We start from the raw sequence: 22,924 nt of genomic DNA, 5'->3' as shown, positions 1-22,924 counted from the left end.
TATCTAATTTCCAATACAATTTTTTTCTAACAGTATAAAGTACATCCAGTTACACATTAGAATTAAATCTTACTGCAATGCAATCTCGCAGTAAAGTAGATTCTTTTATCAGTTCCAGCAAGGTGCGCATTTCTCTCTTGCCCAATTTCTAATTTACATATTATTTCCCTCTGTATCCTTACAGAAAATACCAGCATTTTGCCATGGAAAGTCCTCTACTATTTTGCTTGCTTAGAAGCAAAGTACAGTGCAAATGTATTCTATTTTGTAAGTACTCTAAATATTCAGATATCCAGTGTATGTTTCATGTATAAATGTCATCCTTCAGTCTAAAATATATAGCTGTTGAGGTGCTAGAATTAGTGTTGTCAAGTGACTGTAGCTGCATTATACCATAGATTTTAATTATTAGTAGTATTTGTTTATATGTAACTTACTGTGGATGTTTACTTCTCTAGATATTTTATTTTTATGTTACATTGTATTCAGTTTGATTCTAATTATTGCTTTTTGTAGATCAGTTGCCCCCAACCTTCTTGGCACCATGGGCCAGTTTTGTGGAAGACATGTTTTTTATGGACTTGGGGGGAAGGGAGGAGTGTGCAACCTAGATCTTGCACATGCAACATTTCACTTGCCCACTGCTTATTTTCAGCAGGGCAGCCCAGTTTCTAACAGGCCACAGATGGTAACTATCCATGGATAGTTACCATCTGTGGCCTGGTGGTTGAGGACCCTTATTGTAGATGTTTCCTTGTATGCTATCCCAAGTCTGCTCAGATTTGGTAAATTACAAGTGCAAACAAAAAATATGTAATTTTAAATTAAAGTTAGTCAATGATAAACTCTAGGAATAGACTTTAAGAAGCACTCTGCTTTAAGCAGAGTCAGATCACATTCTCCTTATGGGTTGGTGTAATGTCCATGGATGCATTCAATACCACATTCATCACCACATGTCATCCACCAGGTAGCCATAGCCAATCAGGATGTGGATCCCACACAAAGGGGGCTGAACCAACAGATTCAGGATGTAAGCAAATAAATCTGATATGGTCTAGAAATAAACTCTGGCACACAGAGAAATTATATATAGAATAAAGCTTTTGCAGTTAGCCTTTCTGAGACAGTAGCAAATGGCCTCTGATAAAGACATAAATAAGAATTTAATCCGTGAATCAGCAAGTGTTGACATTTAGAGAGGATTAGAACTATTACTGAAAAATGTAGCATTTCACAGAGAGTACCATGAAAGTCAATTCCACTAAACTGGACTGATTTTGAATTTTCTGACAAAATGAGGTCTGATGGGAGTTCTAAATATGTTAATAAAATGCTTTTACACTTTGGGTTCTGCTTGATCATAGGAGGAAGCTTCCAATTTTGGGTTACTTCTTTATTTACTTTCTATGAAGGGTTGTGAGTTTATCCTATGCTAAAATGGAAGTAGAAATCTTCACAAAAGATTAAAGGCCATATTGCTCCTGAAATCTGTGATATTTCCATGGATGACAAAAGTGAATATGACTTAATTATCTTGTAAAACATACTTAATTATTGCTGATAAAATCTTAGGTAATGTGAGCTGCTACTTGTGTAAAAGCACAATAAATCAATTTATCCCTTTAAGTAAGTAGAATGGGATTGTGTGCATTTGTGCATTCAACAAATACAATCTTTCAATTACATCAACAATGTGAGACCATTACTATGGGTTGCAAAATTTGATTAGTCGTCCCTCTGGGAGGCCACACTAGCCTAATGAGAACTGATAGGGAGGGAAACAAAAGAATTAAAATTTAAACTATTTCTTCCAAAAGTTCTGATTTTTTCATGAGAAAAAACAGCAAGAGTAAGATAGAACCTAGCTCTCTTATTGTGATCCTCCCCAATAAACTTTTAAACTGAGCCAGAAATAAGACACTTTATGCAAGGAATTATCTTATATATTTCACTGATAGCACAATTGCAACCTTTGTCTTCCATTTTGTGATTCCAGAGCACCCCCAGATTGTGTAGTTGTACCTGGGTAGTAAAGTCCATATTTTTTTATTTTCAGGTTTTTTTTGTTGCCCTAGAAAGGTGTTAAATAAAGAGTTTTAAGCAACTCATTAAACAAATCACTGAACAAAAAAAAGGGGGGGGATTTCTCTGCAGCCCTAAAAACAAAAATAATATATATTTAAAATGTGGGTCTGGATCAAATATTCTTCACACATTATAATTACCAACTTGAGAAACCAAGTGAAGGTTTTCATTTGTCTCTTTTTCATATTCATATTCTAAACTTTAGGGTATAATTAAGCTATGTCTGAATTTACTAATCCTTTGCCTATAAAGAGGGTTGTGAAGATAACCTGCCTTCATTGAGGGCAGAAGGTCTTCAAATTAGATTTAGCTGTTTTTTTATCAAACACACGCTTTCTATAATTGCTTCCCTAAATACAATCATTTTACCCTCTTCCAGCTTAGGCTAATTAAACCTCTATTTATTCTGGAATTAAACATTTCAGAAGTACCAATGCTAATTAAAGTCTTACCACTTCATTGCAACCATCTCTTCTTTATCCAGAATATGACCATGGATAATTTATTGATTGCAAGATTGCTTTTAAAGGATTATTCTGATCATGAATTGGCACAATTTTCTTATATTCTCCTCTCTCCAAAAATGCTGCGAGTATCATAATTCTGGGATTCAGACCACATGTTTAAGCTTGTTGCTTCCAAGAGGTAGGTTGAACTCCTCTACCACCTTCTCCACTACCACCATCACAACCACCACCTTATTCCTATTCCCATTCCTACCATTCCTACTGGCATAGAATTTTTAAAAAAACACTTTCCAAGTTCAGACATTGTTCTTACACCATAATAGATTTCAAGATCAAATATGTAAAAGCATGAATTCTACTCTTGCCAATTCTATATTGAAAATATGCTCTCCGAGCTAAGGAATCTATGGCACATAAAAGATGATAATTTGATGAGTACATTGAGTCACCAAGTGGATTTTTTTACAACCTTAACTGATTTTTTTTCCCCCAAATAAATATTGGGCTAATCTTCTGAACCGCTAACCTTTTGTCATTTCAGAGTCTATTACACGTGCATACTAAAGATCATACAGTGCAAGATAAAATGGAAAGATGTAACTATAAGAACTCTTATCTACCCTACAGAGAAAATCAATCATCATTTAGTAAGTGATTGCTCTATTTATTGCTGCAATCCAAGCACAAGCAAAATAGAGTGTTGCCACTCCAGAAGTATATTAGAAAAGGAGTCGTGGCATTGAATCACAAGAGGGGTCCTTGAATACCTTTTTATCGTGCAACAGGATAAAAAAATCATTTTGTGATGACAGACTCCAATAAATCATGTTCATGTGTTTTCTTCCTCATAGTGCTCAAGAAACAACTAGATTCAGAATGTAGATGATTTAGCCTAGATTAAAACTTCTGAATTCATGCTTAGAGTTTATACTTTTTCCATATTTTCTATGACAGAGTCATTCAAGCAAGTGAAACAATCTGTGGCCTCAATACCATTTTTGTATCTCCCAATGCTCTTCTATGACATATCTGCCAAACACGGAAGGTAATTTTGAGGTGAGGTCCATGAAAGCTGCAGTCTAAATCTTTAAGTAGGTTTCAAACACTTTGATACAATGATGGGTGATTCCATTCTATACCATAAATGGAGGTATGTATCTGTACTTGAGAAGCAACAGAGGTAGAAAACTTGGCTCACACACTATTTGATTGCTGTTTGTATAAGAGGATAAGAGACAGGTACCTTGGTTCATACAAATGACCCATAATGGTTGGAAATGGTTATTAAAGCAACATAACTTATGTGTGGCCAGAATTTGAAATCAACATTTAATACAGCATAGTACTTGAGTATGCATTATGTTTTATTCCAATTTCATTTTAAATTGTTTTTATGGGATTTTATTAATAATTTGTGTTTGGAGCTCCATATTTTGATATGGCTTATGGGCTAATCAATAAACTAAACCAGCTTTAGGTAGGTTTAATAGCATAAACAAAAATAAATGTTAGAAACTAAAGAAAAACAAAAATGGAAAGTGTAATACCAAATGCTGATGCCTTACTCATTTTACATGATTGTCCTTACTCCCTGTAAATCTAATCAAAAATTAAATTTTGTCTTCAGCCTTTGGGCTGCCTATCATTTATTTCATTATCAACCATAGTTTACAAGGCAAGGTAAATATCCTCTATGTAATGTGTTTATCTTGGAATGTTATCTCTATGTTTAAGGGCCAAAATTGGGGAAAATGAGAAAGGTAAAAGAATACCATTCTCAGCCTAACAACTTTATATACGATGCCAACCATCACTCTTTCTTTCATCTTTGTTGATTCAAGGTAGAAATGATCTTCCATAAATGTTTGGATGAATATGATTAGAAGCAGGCTCTCCATTACAGAGCATTTTCTGAATATGTTAATCCAAATGAACAGAATATCTCTTCAAGCTATAAAAGCACAAAGACTAAGATGGATATTGCAGTGTTTGGGTTGGGAGATAACCCTATAGATTAAAGAGTAAGAGCCAGTGAAGAGGCCACTAAAGGAATCCAAATAGTTGCTCAGTCCAGGAATTCAAATTAAAGCATCAGTGGCTGCCTAACTTTAGCTTTAACATATCTAATTCAAAAAAGAATGCACCCACTGCTTTTTATAAACGTTTCCACTAGCAAATACCTTTCATTAATGTTAATTTACAACCTATAAGTAAAATCATTGCTCCATTTATTTTTTATTTTTTGAATAAAGACAAACACCTTAAAATCATCTTCCATTACAAATTGTAGAAAGTGTGTCAATTGGTTACAGAGAACTTCTGTGCATCCATTCCACAGTCATCACCTATGATTCAGATCAAGTTATATATTTTACATCACATATTATATTGCTATCATCATCCTTCATCCTTCATATGAGTATAGTTGTTGTAACAAACATTCCAAAATTTAAAAAAAACCACATAAAGGCATTCCCTTATCTATTTTCAGTATCATCCAGCCACATTATACCTTTATAACACATTCAAAATAAAAATTAATTATGTTTAATAACAAAAAAATTTAGACCTCTTTTTTAATCATTGTTTACAAATTATTTCCAATTTCCTTTTATCCTGTCAATACAATAATATTACATTATTATCATTATCAGTCATTTATTTAACAATAGTTTGACTAGCTTTAATTTACTTATTCCCCCTTTTTCACCATTTAAAATTTTTACCAAATTTCCTCTTATCAAACCAATACATATATATACATTGTTATCATTATCAATTATTTATCTAACTTTATCCATTATTGCTACATTTTTAACATAATGCTCTAATTTTAACAAAATTTTAGACCTCTTTTCTTAATCATTGTTTACAATTTATATTCAATTTCCCTTTTATCATGTCAATACAAATTATTACATTATTATCATTATCAGTCATTTATTTAACAATAGTTTGACTAAGTTTAACTTACATTTTCCCCTTTTTCACCATTTAAAATTTATACCCAAATTTCCTCTTAACAAACCAATACATATGTATATATTGTTATCATTATCAATTATTTACCTAACTTTATCATTATCACTACATTTTTAACATAGTGCTCTAATTTTAATTACATTTAATTTAATTTAACTAGTGTTTTATTATTAATTTTTCATATCTCAACCTGTGTCTTTCTACTAATAGTGTAGTCCTATTTCTTTTGCCATTTGTGAAATTAGTCTTCTGGTTATTTCCTTAATCAAATTTGTTTGGACTTCTCTTCACAACTTGTTGCTTGTTACATATCTTGTAAAACCTCAAAACCCTTCATCAGCTTCTTTAATCAGTTTATCTTGGTTATCAGTAGTGTTTTTGTCAAAATTTCTCTGCTTAACTCCATCCATTATTCTCTTCTTCTTCTAAACCTTGAAATCTGTAGTAAAGCACCTTTCGATCTATCTTCCCTTCCTTGTTCCACTCTTTCCATCTCCAACCACACTCAGTTCACTGTCAATATCCATGGTTATCTTGTCTCTTTGTTCATTTTTCCCTTCGGTTTTTAGGACTCCAGCCTCCATTTTTTCCATTTGCTGAATATCTTCCATTTTTCCATCAAGTTTTAAACTTTATATTTTCAATATTTTCCCATCTCTTCTCAATTTTCTCTGTTGTTTCTAATAATTTTTGAATTCCAGACATACCGTATATACTCGAGTATAAGCCGACCCGAATATAAGCCGAGGCACCTAATTTTACCCCAAAAAGCTGGAAAAGTTATTGACTCGAGTATAAGCCTAGGGTGGGAAATGCAGCAGCTACCGGTAAATTTCAAAAATAAAAATAGATACCAATAATGTTTTGAATAAATAAATATTATTTATTATAAATAAATAACTAGCTCTGTAAGTGGAAAAGAGGGTCAATAAAAACAATATGGTATCAACAATAACTTTAAATGTACAAAAACCTTAGCTCATTCAGCAACCAAGCTAAAACATAAGAGTTAAAATCCTTCAAAACTGGATTCCTCCTCATCATCTGTATGTCCCAAACAGAGCTTCAGCATTAGCTAGTGTGAGGTTATCAGCATAGACCATTGTCATCATCACTGAGTTCGCAGTCATCACCATCAGAGCTGTCGTTCTCCCACCCTCATACACTCCTTCTTCTTTCTCTCTTCCCTCCTCTGGATTCAATGGGATTTTTAGAAATACCACACTCCTGTGCACACACTTCTTCTTTCTTTCTTTCTTCCCTCCTCTGGATTCAATGGGGTTTAGGAAATCTCCCACCCTCATACACTCCTTTCTTTCTCTCTTCCCTCCTCTGGATTCAATGGGATTTTTAGAAAATCCACACTCCTGTGCACACACTTCTTCTTTCTTTCTTCTTCCCTCCTCGGATTCAATGGGGTTTAGGAAATCTCCCACCCTCATACACTCCTTCTTTCTTTCCTCTCTTCCCTCTCTGGATTCAATGGGATTTTTAGAAAATCCACACTCCTGTGCACACACTTCTTCTTTCTTTCTTTCTTCCCTCCTCTGGATTCAATGGGGTTTAGGAAATCTCCCACCCTCATACACTCCTTCTTTCTTTCTCTCTTCCTCCTCTGGATTCAATGGATTTTTAGAAATCCACACTCCTGTGCACACACTCCCTCTTTCTTCTCCTCTTCTTTATAGCTAAATTTGATACCATTAAAATTAAATAGGATTAAATCTGTGGTTTATAATTTACCAGTTGTGTCCACCCCCACTCCTTTCACCAGCGTTAGCCCGCTGCACCAAGGGGACACGTAAGAGGAAGGGGAAAATACAAGAGGTGCACGCAGCAACCTCGACGTCTAAGTGGGCAAGTTCACAGCATGCACGCCTGCACGTCTGAGACAGGGCATAAAAAGGGGAAAAAAAGGCTGATTGGACCCAGCTCTGTTTGGGGCGCAGGCGTGGCGCGGCAGCAGTTTTTCAGGCTGCTCCCAGATGGGATTGTAAACCCTTCTACACCCTGGCTCCTCCTCTTTCTTTCTTTCTTTTTTCTTTCTTCTTTGAAAGAGAAGCCCAAATTAGCCAAAGGGGGAAAGCGATCGGCAAGGGACCCAGTGAACCTAGACTCGCTTGGCTGGACTACGTACGCTGCCTTGGCTAGTTGCTGTCCACGCGCCTGTTAATATATTCAAGGAAACAAAACCGCGGCAGTTTTCCCCAAGGGCAATGCCGAAGAGCAGAGCCCGGAGAAAAACCAAGGAAGTACAGAGGGCAATTTGCCACTTTCTCTAGAGGTGATACGAGCTCCCTTCGAATGGAAGGGACGGGGGGTTGGCTGGGCTCTTCCCAGCAGGAAAGGGGGTTGTTTGACACACATTGGGACCGTGGGGAGGGGTTGGTTTTGTTTTGTTTGAAAGGAATCTCAACCTGTTACAATCGTCCTTCCCAATGAGCCGAGGAGGACAGCGGTGAAAAGTTTTCTCCAACTTTAGGGGAAAGTCGCGAGCAGCATTGCCCTCACAACTGAGGGGAAAAAACCCGCCCTCTTCCCTTCCAGGTTTTCTTAAAAGCAGGCAGCGCTCCTTGGCCGCAGGGCTTCACAGGGACCCTTTCCCCCTCCACTGCTTCGCTCGCTCGCTTTCCCCCTTTGGCTAATACAATCCCCCTCCCTTCCATCTGGGAGCAGCCTGAAAAAACTGCTGGCAGGTATCGGTTCCTAGGTCAGCGGCGCGTGGGATCAAACTAGGAAGAAACTGGAGGTGGGGGGGGGAGCAGTTGAGAGACTATGGAGAATATGGACTTCAGAGGTGGACCAGAAAGAGGGTCCCGACAAAGATCCGAGGCTGAATTCAGCAGTGTTTATGGATCAGGGTCAGCCCACCAGCTGGCGACAGGAGAGCAGAGAGGGATGCGGACGGAGCAGAAGCAGCCCCAGGGCTCCGCTGCAGCTCCCCGCATTTTCTGGACAGGGATCCCTTGGAGGAGGGGATTCCTTCCTGCGAGACCCCGTCCACAAAATGCAGGGAGCGGCAGCGGAGCCCGGGGCTGCTTCTGCTGCGTCCGCTGGACTGTGGGGCTTGGAAGGGGGCGGGAAGAGCGGCAGGGTGGCGGTGGCCGGCGGTGGCAGGCTGGTTCGCCTCCTCCTCCTCAACAGGCAACAGCACTGCCGGGATCCAGTTGTAGACTCGAGTATAAGCCGAGGCGGCTTTTTTCAGCCCAAAAGTGGGCTGAAAAAACTCGGCTTATACTCGAGTATATACGGTAATCTGTTGTAATGTTATGGTTTCTTTTAAAGTCGTGCCCTCCTTCCAGTTAGGAAAACACTGCCACTCTAGTTTTAAAAACAAATCTTTGTTTTCACTTTTTTCCAGCTACCAGCAAGCATCCAGAGAGCACCTGCGTAAAAAACCATGCTCTTCTCAATAAACAAGTTGAAGCCTTTGAAGTGCAAGGGTCAAAATGATCAAAGGGAAAAGAAAAAGCAATGTTTCCAGGTCTCAACCTCCAACCTCCAAGTGGCAGGTAACTTCTTTCCCGTCTAAGATTACTACCTCTTATATACCTTTTAAATCTCTTATGTTCAGGCTTAGAAGAAACAACGTTCTTAAATGAAACAAAAAGAAAAAGAAAAAATCCATCTCAACCAGTATTGTAAAAATAAAGGAAAAGATGTAATCCATAGGTAAAAAAGAAAAAAGAAATAGAAGAAGAAGATCCGATACTTTCACTTTAAAAAGTAAAAAATGTTCACACAACTTCCATTGATAGAAAAAAATAAAATAAAAAGATTAATACACTGTCCAATAAAGCGTAGTTTCACCGCTTATTTCCTTTTCTTTACCAGTTTAATAAACTTCAATCATTTTTTGGGCAGTCTTTTTATAAAACTAAGATTTCCTCACCAGATGGACACACTTTCTCTTTCCACTTTCCTCCTGTTGTGGAGCTGTCCCGACTTCAGAAGCTTGGGGGTGTGCTTTTTGTCACCGGCAAGAGAGATTCACTTGGATCAATAAGGGACTTTGTGATGTCCCTGAGACAGCAGATGTACTCTTCCCCTGTCACCATCTCTTTGGGACAGTTTACGGTCCAGATGGACCGTCCAGTTTGCAAAAGTGTTGACTGTGATTCAGAGATCTGAGGTTGCACATCGTACCATTGTGACATTAGCTCCTTTCTTCTCCATTGCTCCATTTCTTGAACAATAGATCTTTCTATTTGAGATAACCATTCTACTCTTTGGAAAGCCCTATCATATTCCCCAGCAATCATTTTCCAAGATCCATTCAGTTTCCTTAGTCCTGTCCTTATAAAACTAAGTTTCTAGTTCATCTTGCTACCATCTCTTCATTGGTCAGTTTTATTTATATTCAGTAAAATGAAGGTACAGAGCTGGACACTTAGCTCAGGGGTGTCAAACACCATTCATTGAGGGGCTGCATCAGGGTGTGTTTGACACCAGGTCGCAGAGTGGGGGGACACCATGGGTGGACATGGCCAGCTTGATGTCACTCGTGTCAGAGGCATCTGTGGTGGCCCGAGCACTCTGCCCGAGAAAAAGGGCTCCCGAGTTCTGTTTTTTGCTGCAACGGCCTCCAGCAACTCTCTGCCAGTGAACGAGCTCCATTTTCACTGGCAGAGGCACTGCGGATCAGTCATTTGTGATTTCTAGGGTGGCCCCCTGGGCCAGATCTAAGTACTCTGTGAGATGGATCCAGCCCCTGGGCTTTGAGTTTGACACCCTTGCTGTAGCTGATATGGAATCTGGCCAAAGCAAAATAAAGTAGAAGTACTATTTCCCAGGATTCAGAAATCACAGTAAAATGGCACTTGGTTGTTTTTTTTCCAGTGATATTAGACTGCTTGCAACCAACCATTATTCCAAAATCTGCATCACAAATACATGTCATTATCCAATCAAGCCACCCCCTTCCCCCCCTCCTCAATCCTACACCTGTTCCTTTAAAATTTTCTCCTTAAGTGAAAACACTTTGCATTGGTGTATATTAAATTTCACATTTTTATTTTCAGCTAATTTCTCTAATTTGTAAAGATTATACTAGTTTTTCTTTCTATCTTCTGTTTAAGCCACCCCATCCAGTTTCGTATCAACTGCAAATATGATAAGCGTTCCCTCTACTATTCATCTGTATTATTCATGACAATAGGACAGTATGGTGACTCAGAGGTTAAAACTTGGGCTTGTTGGTTGGAAAGCCAGCAGACCATATTTGAGACCCAAGCTCCATATGACAAGGTGAGCTCCTGTCTCGCCCTAACTCCTGCCAAGTTAGCAGTTCGAAAGCCTGCAAATGCAAGTAGATAATTAGGTATCACTGTAGTGGGAAGGTAACAGTGCTCCATGATGTCATGCTGGCTACATGACCCTGGAAATGTCTTTTGACAGCGCTGGCTCAATGCCCTTGAAATGGAGATGAGCACCGCCCCCTCCTCAACAACTAGCAGGGTAAAATCTGCAGGGATTCCTTTATATTTATTCATGAAATTGGTGAAAATATCATGAAAGTATAATTACTTAACTTACCTGATGTTGTTGGAACCACTTCAGTTGTATTTCTAAGTCCAATAAATGAGAACTGATAGAGCCTCCAGGATCTAGTATCTCCCACTTCCACTGAACTGCGTTTCCACATATAGATTATTTCTTCCTTTGGGTAGCCATCTTCAAACCAAGAGAAATCAGGTTTACATCAATATATTTTTATGTGCTAATGCTTCCTTATTTACATGGTAGTACTTTCCTACTTACATCTGGATCTCAGTGATACTGTAGAGGTACTTGTATGACTTTCAGCCATTTTGCAACACAATGCTTATTGAATTCATCTAAAACCCAAAGCAACAAGAACTTCCAAGAGAGATTTTACAGTTACAAACCATCATGGAAAAAAGCATGACTATGTCAAATGTCTGACAGGTTCCACTATATCAAATCGTAAACATTCTTTTTCTTAAGAGGAAACTTCACTGGCTACTCATCCCCAACCCTTATAATGGCTTTTTAAAAGTGATGGAGTTTATCAGGAACATGCATGCTAATGCTCATGGCAATCTGTAAAGATGAATTGCTTTGCTAGATATCTGAGAGAAGCACTATGAAATTAAATAATAACTAAATCATAAAATGTGCACTTCTGTGTGCTTTATTCTGCAGAAAGAGATATCATGTGATCTGCGCCCTTCACTGGATTTGGCAATGAGGATTTCTAGATGCCATTTCCCAAGTAGCTGTGAAATTTAATGAGTCAATCTCACTATCCCTGTTCAATTCATTTCCCTGACTTACATGACGATAAAATAGGAGGAACCCAATGCTTGCCTAAGACATTTTACTCTTGTACAAAAGGCATATGAAACCTTCAGCATTAATCATGATTGAAGAAAGCAAATCAGTTTAGAGAATGGAAAGCAATGGCTACGTAAACCTTTTTCTTCTGAGACAATCTCTTCATGCCATTCAGTTCATTTCATGGTAAGGTCAACTCTGTTTAACCCTGGGCATCATAACCTCACCTATTCCTGAGCTTAGAGGAAGGTTGAGATACAGATGTGATCAATTTATAAACAGGTGAGATCTGAATTGGTAGCTTATTTTTTGGCAGCAATATTTCTCCTTAGCTGGAGTTCAACAGTACTTGGTAGCCTCATATTTATTTAACTATATAGCTATTGTTTGGAAATAGTTGTATATACAAATGCCCTAGATTTCGCATAAAAATCAAGAGCAATGTGTTAATCTAAATAGTAATTTTACTATTGATTGTTGCTGCACATTGACACAAAAACATACTATGTATTACATTGTCAGTTTTATCTGATTATTCTGATATTAAGCTTTTCTATTTTATTTTTTTACTATTATTATTTTCATTTTTCTTTCATAAGGATAATTCCATTGTTGACTACTTACAGCTTGAAAATGCCAGGGGACAAGAGTGTTCATCCATTGGGAAATTGTGTAACTGTAATTGACACTCTGCATCTATTGTCAGTCTGAAAATAAACAAAGGCAGATGTTATTTCTATTTGTACTGTTGTCATCCTACCAATCCTTACTGTAACTATGACAATAGTCAATATGTGTTCATGCACAATATTTTATCTCTGCTAAAACCCTGAGAAGTATTCCTTGAGTACATAAAATATTCTTACAATCCTTGTTCTTTGTAGACTATTTCTTCACCTTCATTTTCTATAATTCTGAATCATCTGGAGCAGAAATTTGTATATAAATTGTTATATTAGTTTGGGAATGGATAAAAAGAAGCTTGAAAATCCATATGCATTTTTGAATGCAGTTCTCTTAATACAACATGTCTTAATATATGCAATTTTTAATAAAAGAGAATGTAACTAAGGGTCAAACTGTGGAATCCTTGGTGCCCTCTGAGTTTGGTTATGTGTTTACAGAGATTTTATTACCTAAATAGATAACATCATCAGTGCCATATACTTTGGCACTATATTATATATACTGTGTATATATTTTTTATGATTTTTTTGCAAGTAATTGTCCATATTCTTATACTCTATAACCACTTCATTACACAATTTCAGTACAAAGAATTAAACCATGAATGATATTAATTTGTACCTTATAATTAATTCCTTCCAATGTTCCTTTTAATATATTTTGATTACTATATGGTGCATCTATCATCTACTTTAGCACTTTCTTTGTTATTGCATAATGGATGCAGGCTTCTATATCTTTACTTGATGGTAAAGGCTACTTAAGTCAGTGTAATAACTTCGGTGCAGTCACAATCAGGGTTTTACCATGAAATGTTGACCAGCAGTAACACGTCCTGCCTATCTGGGCTCTTTAGGTGTATAAATCATAGTTGTCTTCTCACCGTCATGTGCTTTTGAAGCTTACTGTTTAAATTGGCTATCTTTCAGAGCTACTATGGCAAGTGTGGTTCTTGTACAGTGGGCTTCCAAGGAAATATCATGGAGGCCAAGAGAATTAATTTATTTCTAGACCTAAGAACCAACTGTGAATAGTCTACTACACAACTTTGTAAAAGCTATGTTAATCTGTATTCCTGTATTTACTTCTTGTAAATCTTTTAGAGCTGTCAGTCTGTATTACTCCGAGGAGGCATAGGGATTGGCAATATTTGCTATTTGGAAAAATTGCAACTATTCCGATCCAAAACCTTGGACACTTTAATTTTTTAAAATAAAATTATTATTACTGATATTGCTTTTTTTGTTCACAGTGCTGCAAGCAGCCCTCAAATAGCTGCAGATCATGTCCTCTTAGTTTTCTCTCAAGTGATGAGAGAAAGGAGATGGACACATACCAATACTGCAGAGAAAACCCATTTAAAATGCACATTTTATCCTACTGATAGTTGTTTGCATACTAAGATAAGAGAATGGGGGGGACAACTAGAGAGGAGGAGATGCTTTCAGGTCTTGTCTATTCCTATCTTTTCATTACATGGTGGTGCATTGGTTGATGTCATTATATTCTTCTTAAAATGCTGTGGGATCAGTTTGAGAGATAGCAAATACCTTATTTCATGCTCTGATTCTTAGGTTCTAACCAGTGGTGGGTTTCAAAAATTGTTGGAACCTACTCCGTGAGTGTGGCCTCCTTTGTGGGAGTGGCTTGCCACCCATGTGACTGGATGGGAGTGGCTTGCTGCCCATGTGACCAGATGGGAGTGGCTTGCCGCCCTTGTGACCAGATATGGTTGGTCCAAGTAGCTATTCAGAAGTTAGTGGTTAGAAGCAATTGTAAAGCAAGATATGGAATTAAAACCAGAAATATTCTGTTGGCTATTTGAAAGGGAGTATAATATATATTTAATTTTACACATGTTAGCAGCTGCTGGAATTGTGTTTGCACAACAGTGGAAAAATAGAGATATGTAAATGAATAAATATTACAATGGGCAGGAATAAATAAATTGACAATTAAAATCAAGAAGGCTTTGAATACTTTTTCACGTGGGATTGGTTTTAGCAATTGCCAACTAACGGAAACAAAAATTAGAAATCCAAAAGTATGAAAGAAAACACCAATTATGTAAGGAAAGGTCCCTAAATGTATAAGGAAATATTACTAGATCATTATTAATACGTAGATAACTGCGGGACATTACACAATCACCAGTGGTAGGTTTCAAAAATTTTTGGAACCTTTTCTGTAGATGTGACCTGCTTTCCGGGTCCACTGGTAGAACTCTTCTAACCGGTTCAGTAGATTTGACGAACCGGTTCTACCAAAAAGGTGCGAACTGGTAGGAACCACCTCTGGTTCTAACTATTCTATGATTTTAGTTCTGCTCTAGCAACAAAAATGCTCACTTAATTTTGGCTGAAATATTCAAGACATTGGATAGTCAGTATGTATGATGCCTTCTTTATTGACATGGACAGATCCAATAAGTACTGAGCACTGGAAATAATGGAACTGACTATGAAAATACCTGAGGGTGTAGAGAACCCTGCCGTCATTCCAGATCCTGAGCATTCGATTGGGTGTTGTTATCCAGTGTGCATCTGCTTTTTTTGAATTTCGAAAGAATGTATCAGGAATCCAGATCTTCCCCACCATGTTGCTATTCAACCTCAGAACTTTTATGGTGCTGTTGAATCTTAGTCGTCTATCATACCAGGTTTGGGCAAAAAATATGTCAATTGTATATTCCTGCAGTAATAACAGAATGTGTTATGATTGGATTGCAAGATCTCAGTACAAAGTCTTTATGAAATTGCTTCTCAAAACTGTGATGGCTCTTTTGCTGAGGACAAACCAGCCACTTCAGTAGATATTCAGGCTATGCAAGAAGAGTTATGTTGGTGGAACAGGAAAAATCTATTCCTAATTTGTGTCAGAATAACAGAGTTGGGAGGGACCTTGTGTCAGCCTCTATGCTTGCTTGCTATTGGCTGCCATAGTAATGGGGAGGGTGAGGGCTCCCCAGAGAATTACTAGGTACTGGAGTTTTCATGAAGGGGGGGGTTGTTTTCACTATTTTCTGTGCATGCTGATGACTCGTGTTTGGACTTGGTCAAGGTCAACCGTCTCTGCATACCAGCTGAACGAGGCTATTTGAACCCCACATAAAGCTTCACTTTAGCTGTTTTCATTTCATGTCCAGTAAAAGTACCTTTATCTCTCCTCAAATGGAGTTGGGTTTTTTTTTCTTGGATACTGAATGAGGCATGCCTGACATTAAGCAAGATCTGAAGCAAAAAAGCATGAATGTATACATATCAAACGTTTGCCCAAGACCCTCCCCCCGGCTACCCAACCCAATGTCCAATCTGCAACTCCCAAAGGTGTCATGTGGGGTGCATCTTCAAGTGGTCTCATTCAGCTGGTGTGCAGAGACAGTTGACCTTCTGATCCAACCTTTTGCTCAAGCATAAGATCCTATCCTATTCTGGACAAAGAGCTGCCCAATCTCTCAGTGATGGAGCACCTACAACTTCCGAGGGCAAGTTATTCCACTGATAAATTGTTCATTCTGACAGGAAATGTCTCCTTAGTTATAGGTTGGGTGTCTCCTTGATAAGTTTCCATCGGTTACTTCTTGTTCTGCTTTCAAGTGTTTTGGCTGAGCCCCTCTTCTTTGTGACATCCCCTTAAATAACAGAAGAGTGCTATCACGTCAACTCTAGTCTTTTTCTTTGTTAGAGAGTCTCAGTTCCTGCAACTGTTCTTCCTATTTTAGTCTCCAATCAATCATCTTTGTTTCTCTGTCTATTCAACTAGTGAGCATACTCTCAACTAACTTTGCAGAACCATTCAAATTTTATCTTGCTTTTAGCCAAGTTGATCTCAGAACAGAATCAATTAAAGGACATTTAATTTCCACCAGCAGAAGTACCCACACTTCCCACTCAGTCCCCAGAACAGCAAATACCTATATTGAGAAACAGGCAAGAAAGAGACTCTCTACTCATAAGTACTCTATAAATGTGTCTAAGGCAATGGCATGTTAACATATATTATTTATATGTAATAATTATCTGAATTCACTAATGACAAACAATCTTCAATAAACTCTGACAAAAATCTATAAAGAGCTATTACATACCATATTGATAGCATTCACTGGGCCAATGCTATTGACATACATATCAGTGTGAATTACTGTTGGTTGCACTGTAACAGAAACAATAAGAGTAAAACTGTAAATTAAACACAACAATTCCAACCATAATTATTGATTTTAGCCATTCAAATTAGCAAAGTAATGAAGCAGCCAACACTCCAATGAATGTTTTAAAAAAGCTGTATTACTTCAATTCAAGAAAATATAAACAATAATGTCAATAAGAAAGGACTTTGCATTTCAAACAGGATCGATCTTTCTCATCACCCTGAAATCACAACATTGGAAATCTGTTCTAAATAATTGTATTTAACTAAAATTAGATGAAAACCCTTGAGAAATGCAGTAGTATAGGAATATAAGATTGACAGAAGAAAAAAAACATGTAAACAATGATATTTCTTGATAATAAAAGGTTGGTAATTTGATTGTAAAAATTGATAATTAAAAAAATTATATCATAAGGTTTATTTTAGACTCGTATTTATTAGTATATTTATAATTCTAATTATTGACATTTTTTAACATAAATGTGATAATTTTATAATAAAAATTGGTAATTTAGGTCTGATTGCCTTTCTCAAACAACTGACAACATAAGAGAAAACAACCTGATATCCTTCTTAAACATAGTAAAAATAAAAGCACTTGAAGGCATTTTTTCTCTTATTTAACATTTAATACTGTCAATATGATACACAGTTACATACATTTAAGGATTTACTAGTTAAAGAGGCTTCGCTGCAATTCTAAACTCATTGGTTGGACTTCTGTTCACAACTCAGATTTAACAAGCTTTGTGCCCAGTGTCATACTGAACTAAATAGCAAATGTATATATAAAATGTTGAGACTAATTTAATCCATAAACCTCAATTATGCACTTGGAGTTAGTTAATAAGGAATCAATAGAAGCTGATTCCGCCTTAGATGTTCTAAATGCTACTATTTTTACAACTAAGAAAAAAACTGTATGTCTCCCTTCTCTGTCTAAAGAAGCTATCTAGGCAGAACACCCAAAGTAGCTTGTGTTTACAAAGTCTTATTCCTATAAGATACGGTTGGTCTTTCCTTCCCCTCTGCCTGAAAAAGTCAGCTGGGTCTCATGAATCATGCTGGTATATGACAACCCTGAATAAGAGCCACTAATTCCACTACAGTAAATAACATTAAAATGAATAAAGCCTTTAATATATATAGCAAACATGAAAGAAATAGAGCATGCAGATTTGCTTACAAGACAAATATACCATAGTAGTTACAAATCATTCTTCCTACAAATATTTAACATCCAAGTTGCTTAAAAGAATACTAAACGAAACTCTACTGTGCCCAAAAAACGTAATTTTGTGTTTTTTTTAAAGGAAAGAAGAGAAAATACAAAACTGAAGTAGGTGAAATATTATCTTTTTTCCATCGGCAAACACAATATTAATATTGTAACTATGTAAATTAGTTTTTGCACTAAAGAAGTGGGATGGATTTTTATCCATCTCCATTATTGCATATTTAATTATAATTAGAATTAATAATTATAAATAATCATAGCATACTATTAATTAGACTAAAATCTAATATGTCTGGGTGGGACTGTATTATTGCATAATTAGTTAGAATTAATAATTATAAATAATAATTCTAGTGTACCATTTATCAGACTAAAATCAAATGTGTCCAGATTTATATTTGATCGGGAATGCCTAGAGTTCAATGTAAGACTGCTGGCTATATAAATGTTTTAATTAAATAAATAAATATTAAAAGATAATATTTTTATGATCTCTTTTAATCAATCACATCATTCATTAACTTTTACAAGTTAATGAATATGGTAGTTAACTTATTTTGATTCTCATGTACTTCTCACCCCCAAAACATGTGAAACTGGAATATTCCATACTCTGCTTTTCTCATTAACACAGCATGACTGTCCCATCGATATCAAGGTTCAGGGTTTTTTTTAGGTTTTATTAGGATTTGTATGCCGCCCACTTCCTAGAAACTCTGGGCGGCTTACAGATAAAAATGGGGAGGGGAACATATAAAAATTAAAAAACAAACATTAAAATTTCACAACATACATACAGCTTAGAGTGGGGCTGGATAAACTCAACAGCCCCAGGCCTGCCGGAACAGCCAGGTCTTAATCGCTTTGTGGAAGGCCGGAAGAGTAGTAAGGGTCTGGATCTCCATGGGGAGATCGTTCCATAGGGCCAGAGCAGCTACAGAGAAGGTCCTCCCCCGGGGAGTCACCAGCCAACATTGACCGGCAGATGGAATCCGGAGGAGGCCTAATCTGTGTGATCTTATTGGTCTCTGGGAGGTAAATGGCAGGAGGCGGTCTCTCAGGAGAAAGAAGGAAAGAAGAAACCATCAGGAGAAACAGCCACCTCATATTTACCATCACTTCCCTACTGTAACACTACATGGCATGTTTCTACTAAGCATGAATGAACAAGTCTCAGCTTTTCACTTCTGGACAAACTGTCAATCTATCCCCCCACCCCCCTCAAGTGACTGCTTTTAAATCTGGAATGTATTTTCTCTAAAAATGTGAAGAGAGGAATTTTCACCTCTAGTCACAGCAATCACTACTTCTTGCCATCGAATTACACGGTCACAAATAAAATGTCTTCTTTGATCAAGCCCTCATTTTCTTCAATGCATCATCTCATATTGCAGTTCTGGATCTTTAGTCTTCATTATTCTCTCCCACTTCCTGAATCCATGTTTCTCATAATCCCATCATTATATTGATTTATTCATTTAATGGAATAACTTTAATTAAATATATAAATCCTGCTTTACCTGAACAGAAACCCTGAATTTGAGATCTGATTCTTCTAGGAGTTAACCAGGCAGCTTCATTTTCAGCTCCTTTGTAAAAATAAACTTGCTCCCTAAGCTTCCATAACAAGGGCTTTAAAAGACAACTTCCCTCCTAGTGACATCCAATAAGTGAAATAAAAAACCTCTCTTCTTGTGACTTTTTTCAAGTTTTTGTTCTATCATTAGGAAACTATGCAGAAACTCAGGAACCGTATAACACAGATACGTTAATAACATTAAGCAACACTAAGGTATTCATTTCAATCAGAATGAACCCCAGTGTCCACAACAAACACTTGCTCTGAATTGAGTTTTCTCAGAGTATATAAGCCTACTTATAGGCACCATCCATTCCAAAAGCACAATACATGTTCAAATAGCCCAGCTCTTTCCCCTCTCTTGGCAAAATAACACACTGCAATTGTCTGTCCAGAGTCTCAAGGTAGGAGCTTTCTCATTCTTGTCCTAACTCCCTTCTTTTGGGCTACAACTCCAAACCTCTTCTTTCAGTTTTTCTCCTTTTGGCCATTCAAATGAGTTTATCCTATCCAAATCATTGGCTTGACTATCTGCCATAAAACAAGCCCTGATCTGAGACTAATCTGATCCATTGGTGTTGTGATTGTCTGTCCACCTTATGGTTGGTTGTCCTCTTTTTCTTCCTATCTGGAAAGATAGGAAGAACAACAAGGTGGACAGACAAACACCAATGGGTGCACCAGTGACAGATCCCAAGGACATCACCTAACGTCTCTGAAGTAGGATAATTTCAGGCTGGTCATTTGTGCAATATATGACCTCTGGGTTGATATGTTCAATAATCTATTTGTTTTCTTAGCTATCCTTGATATTCACAGGAGTCTTTCTTCTCCAGCACCAGAGTTCAAAGTGTTATCACTCTTCCTAAACTGCTTCTTCCAAATCCAACTTTCACTTCTACAGAAAGTCACAGGAAAAACCATTTCCTGCATGATTGTGATTTTTGTATGCATAGACACATCCTGGCATCTTACTATCTTTTCCAGGGTTGTCTACTCTACGGGGTGCCAATCTAGGGTATATTTCTTGGCTGATGGTTGGCTTTATTTTTGATCATAAAAGGCAGAAGTTATCTACTACTTCATTTTCTTCATTGTCAAATCTAAGATTGTACCTGTTGTCACAAATTTGGTCTTTATATTTTAACTTTAGTTCCATTTTTTCACTGTGCTCTTTGACTTTTATCTTTAACAAAGGCATTCATTTATTTATACATAGTTAGATAAATACAATTTCTATAGGTTCCCATTTTACAGCAATGATTCCGGATGATGCACAATAAAATATAACAAATACACACAAATAGTTGAAACCTCTGGCTTTTCTTTTTCTACTGCTAAGTCACTTGAAACTATTTCAACACCCCTACCCTTGCTGCAAATTCCTTTTGTTACCTTCAGAGACTTGACCCCCAGAAGGGCATCATGCTGCAGAAAGAAGGGCTTTTTTTAACCACATAAGTAGATTTTCAACAAACAAAGGCTCTTCCATCCTATTAGAATGAAGAAATACCAGCTTTACTGCAGCCAGTGGGTTGTAGTTAGTTCAAGTCACATTTGCCAGGGAACAGCAACAATGCAAGGCTCAAAGAGCAGAATTAGCTGTAAGAGGCTCAACATTGTTGCAGTTTATAAAGTGAAAGACACTGAGATACTGACAGTGTTGAAGTAAATTCATCTGCCAGTCATGCTGGTTTTGAATGTGAAATTGGAGAAAGTGAAACCTTGTTCATTGCTTCAGGCAACCTAAGATCCTAGTTCACTCCATTGTCGTGTGTTTTGTATTGACTAATGGTTGTTACATTAGGATGAATGTCATTATGTTAATAATCATTCCCTAGGTTTTTTTTTTCTTGTCACTTATATCTTTTTGGAACAGATTATTATAACAGCTCCTGTTTATCATCTAAGAAGCACCTTACTCTGTTCTTGGTGACTTCCCTGAAAGATATGATTGAGCAATTTGTTATAATCATGCTATTTCGCTCACACGGGCTTCCCAAGGCTGTCAGGACAAGTACTAGTGCACTGTTTCCTTGGCAACTTTAGAATGGATTTTTGATTATTTGTTTTTTTTATTAAGTAAAACTGACTTCATTTTAAAGCTGTGGTGGCGGAATGGTTAGAATGCAGTACTGCAGACCAATGCTGCCCACTGTCAAGAATTTGATCCTGACCCACTCAAGGTTGGCTCAGTCTTCCATTCATCCAAGGTTGGTAAAATATGGACCCAGATTGTTGAGGGAAATATGTTGTCTCCAGATAATGTTGTAAAGTACTATGGAGCAATACATAAGTCTAGGTACTATTGCTAGTGCTATTACTAAAGCTGACTTCATTTTTCCCCACTGCCGTAAGATCAACACAATCTTCTTTTTGATTCCTTATTCTTTTCTATTCCAGACATTATATTATGATTATAGCCTAATACCATTGAAAGCATGTTGTTAAATTCAAATGTTTCCCTGCATAGAGCATATTTTGCAAAGATATAGCCTGACCAGTTAAGTCCAGGTTCTATGGTTTGAGCCATGAACAACATCAGCCTTACTTGATACAGTTCAATGGAGGTACAAACTGTTCAGAGTGATATAATATCCTTCTTAAACTTACACCTTGCCACTGAAGCCAATTCCTACTTTACTGTTTAGACTCAAGACTCTTAGATCAATGAGTGAACATGTTGTACAATAAGATGCCATTAGTATTTCAAAATCACTGTGAGCTGTAACATTTTAAAGATATAAATTTATTAAAGAAAACATTGATTTTTAACAAAAGACACTGATTGCCAAACATTACATAAATAACATTTCCCCTTTTCCTTCTAATTACCATTAAAATCAATAAATAAAACACAACACTCTCACCTCCTATATCTGGCCTCAGTTTGTTGTCATACCCTTCGAGCAGGCCATTTAAAATAAGGGTAACATCACTCTCATGGACTTTGGGAGTCAACACCCAGGTTTTGTTGGTAGTATAATCTTCATAATCATCATCACTTTTTTGGCTAGTACTGTTTAGAAAAAAAAATAAAGGAAAAGAGCACTGGTGTCATGTACCTGGAGAAGGTTAAAATTATGTTCCTTGACAACTCCGGAAAAATCCATTATGACTACAATCTTATCCTTTTTAAATGGTAGCAGTTCTGAGCATAAATCTCTGTGTATATATATATATATATATATATATATATATATATATATATATATATATATATATATATATATATATATATATATATATATATATATGAATATGAAGAAAAATATATCTAGCTCAAGCCATGCTTTTGAAAGTATAATCTGTCTATAAAGTTAATATATAACATAGATTCACATATTCTACTTTGTTAACAAAACAAAATGATACTTCATCTTAGCTTGCTAGGCTACTCTGTTTAAATCTTTTTAAAAAATTCTTTATTAA

The 22,924-nt window shown here is 36.7% G+C and overlaps 1 protein-coding gene across 6 annotated transcripts in view; it reads right to left on the bottom strand.

Annotated features, from left to right (window-relative positions):
• Nucleotides 1-22,516, bottom strand: part of GABRG2 (gamma-aminobutyric acid type A receptor subunit gamma2) — a 69,435-nt gene extending 46,919 nt beyond the window's left edge. For all 6 annotated transcript variants that reach the window (XM_032210696.1, XM_032210700.1, XM_032210697.1 and 3 more), the window contains exons 1-5: nucleotides 22,363-22,516; nucleotides 16,609-16,676; nucleotides 14,992-15,212; nucleotides 12,459-12,541; nucleotides 11,073-11,210 (exon numbers count right to left, since the gene is read on the bottom strand). In XM_032210696.1, coding sequence (XP_032066587.1) covers nucleotides 11,073-11,210; nucleotides 12,459-12,541; nucleotides 14,992-15,212; nucleotides 16,609-16,650 — 484 coding nt within the window. In that variant the 5' untranslated portion in view covers nucleotides 16,651-16,676; nucleotides 22,363-22,516. The remainder of the gene's footprint in view (nucleotides 1-11,072; nucleotides 11,211-12,458; nucleotides 12,542-14,991; nucleotides 15,213-16,608; nucleotides 16,677-22,362) is intronic.
• Nucleotides 22,517-22,924: the final 408 nt, after the last annotated feature.

This window comes from Thamnophis elegans, chromosome 2 (genome assembly GCF_009769535.1).
Source record: "Thamnophis elegans isolate rThaEle1 chromosome 2, rThaEle1.pri, whole genome shotgun sequence".
In the NCBI taxonomy this organism is placed as follows: domain Eukaryota; kingdom Metazoa; phylum Chordata; class Lepidosauria; order Squamata; family Colubridae; genus Thamnophis; species Thamnophis elegans.
This window is presented reverse-complemented; position numbering and strand designations above follow the sequence as displayed.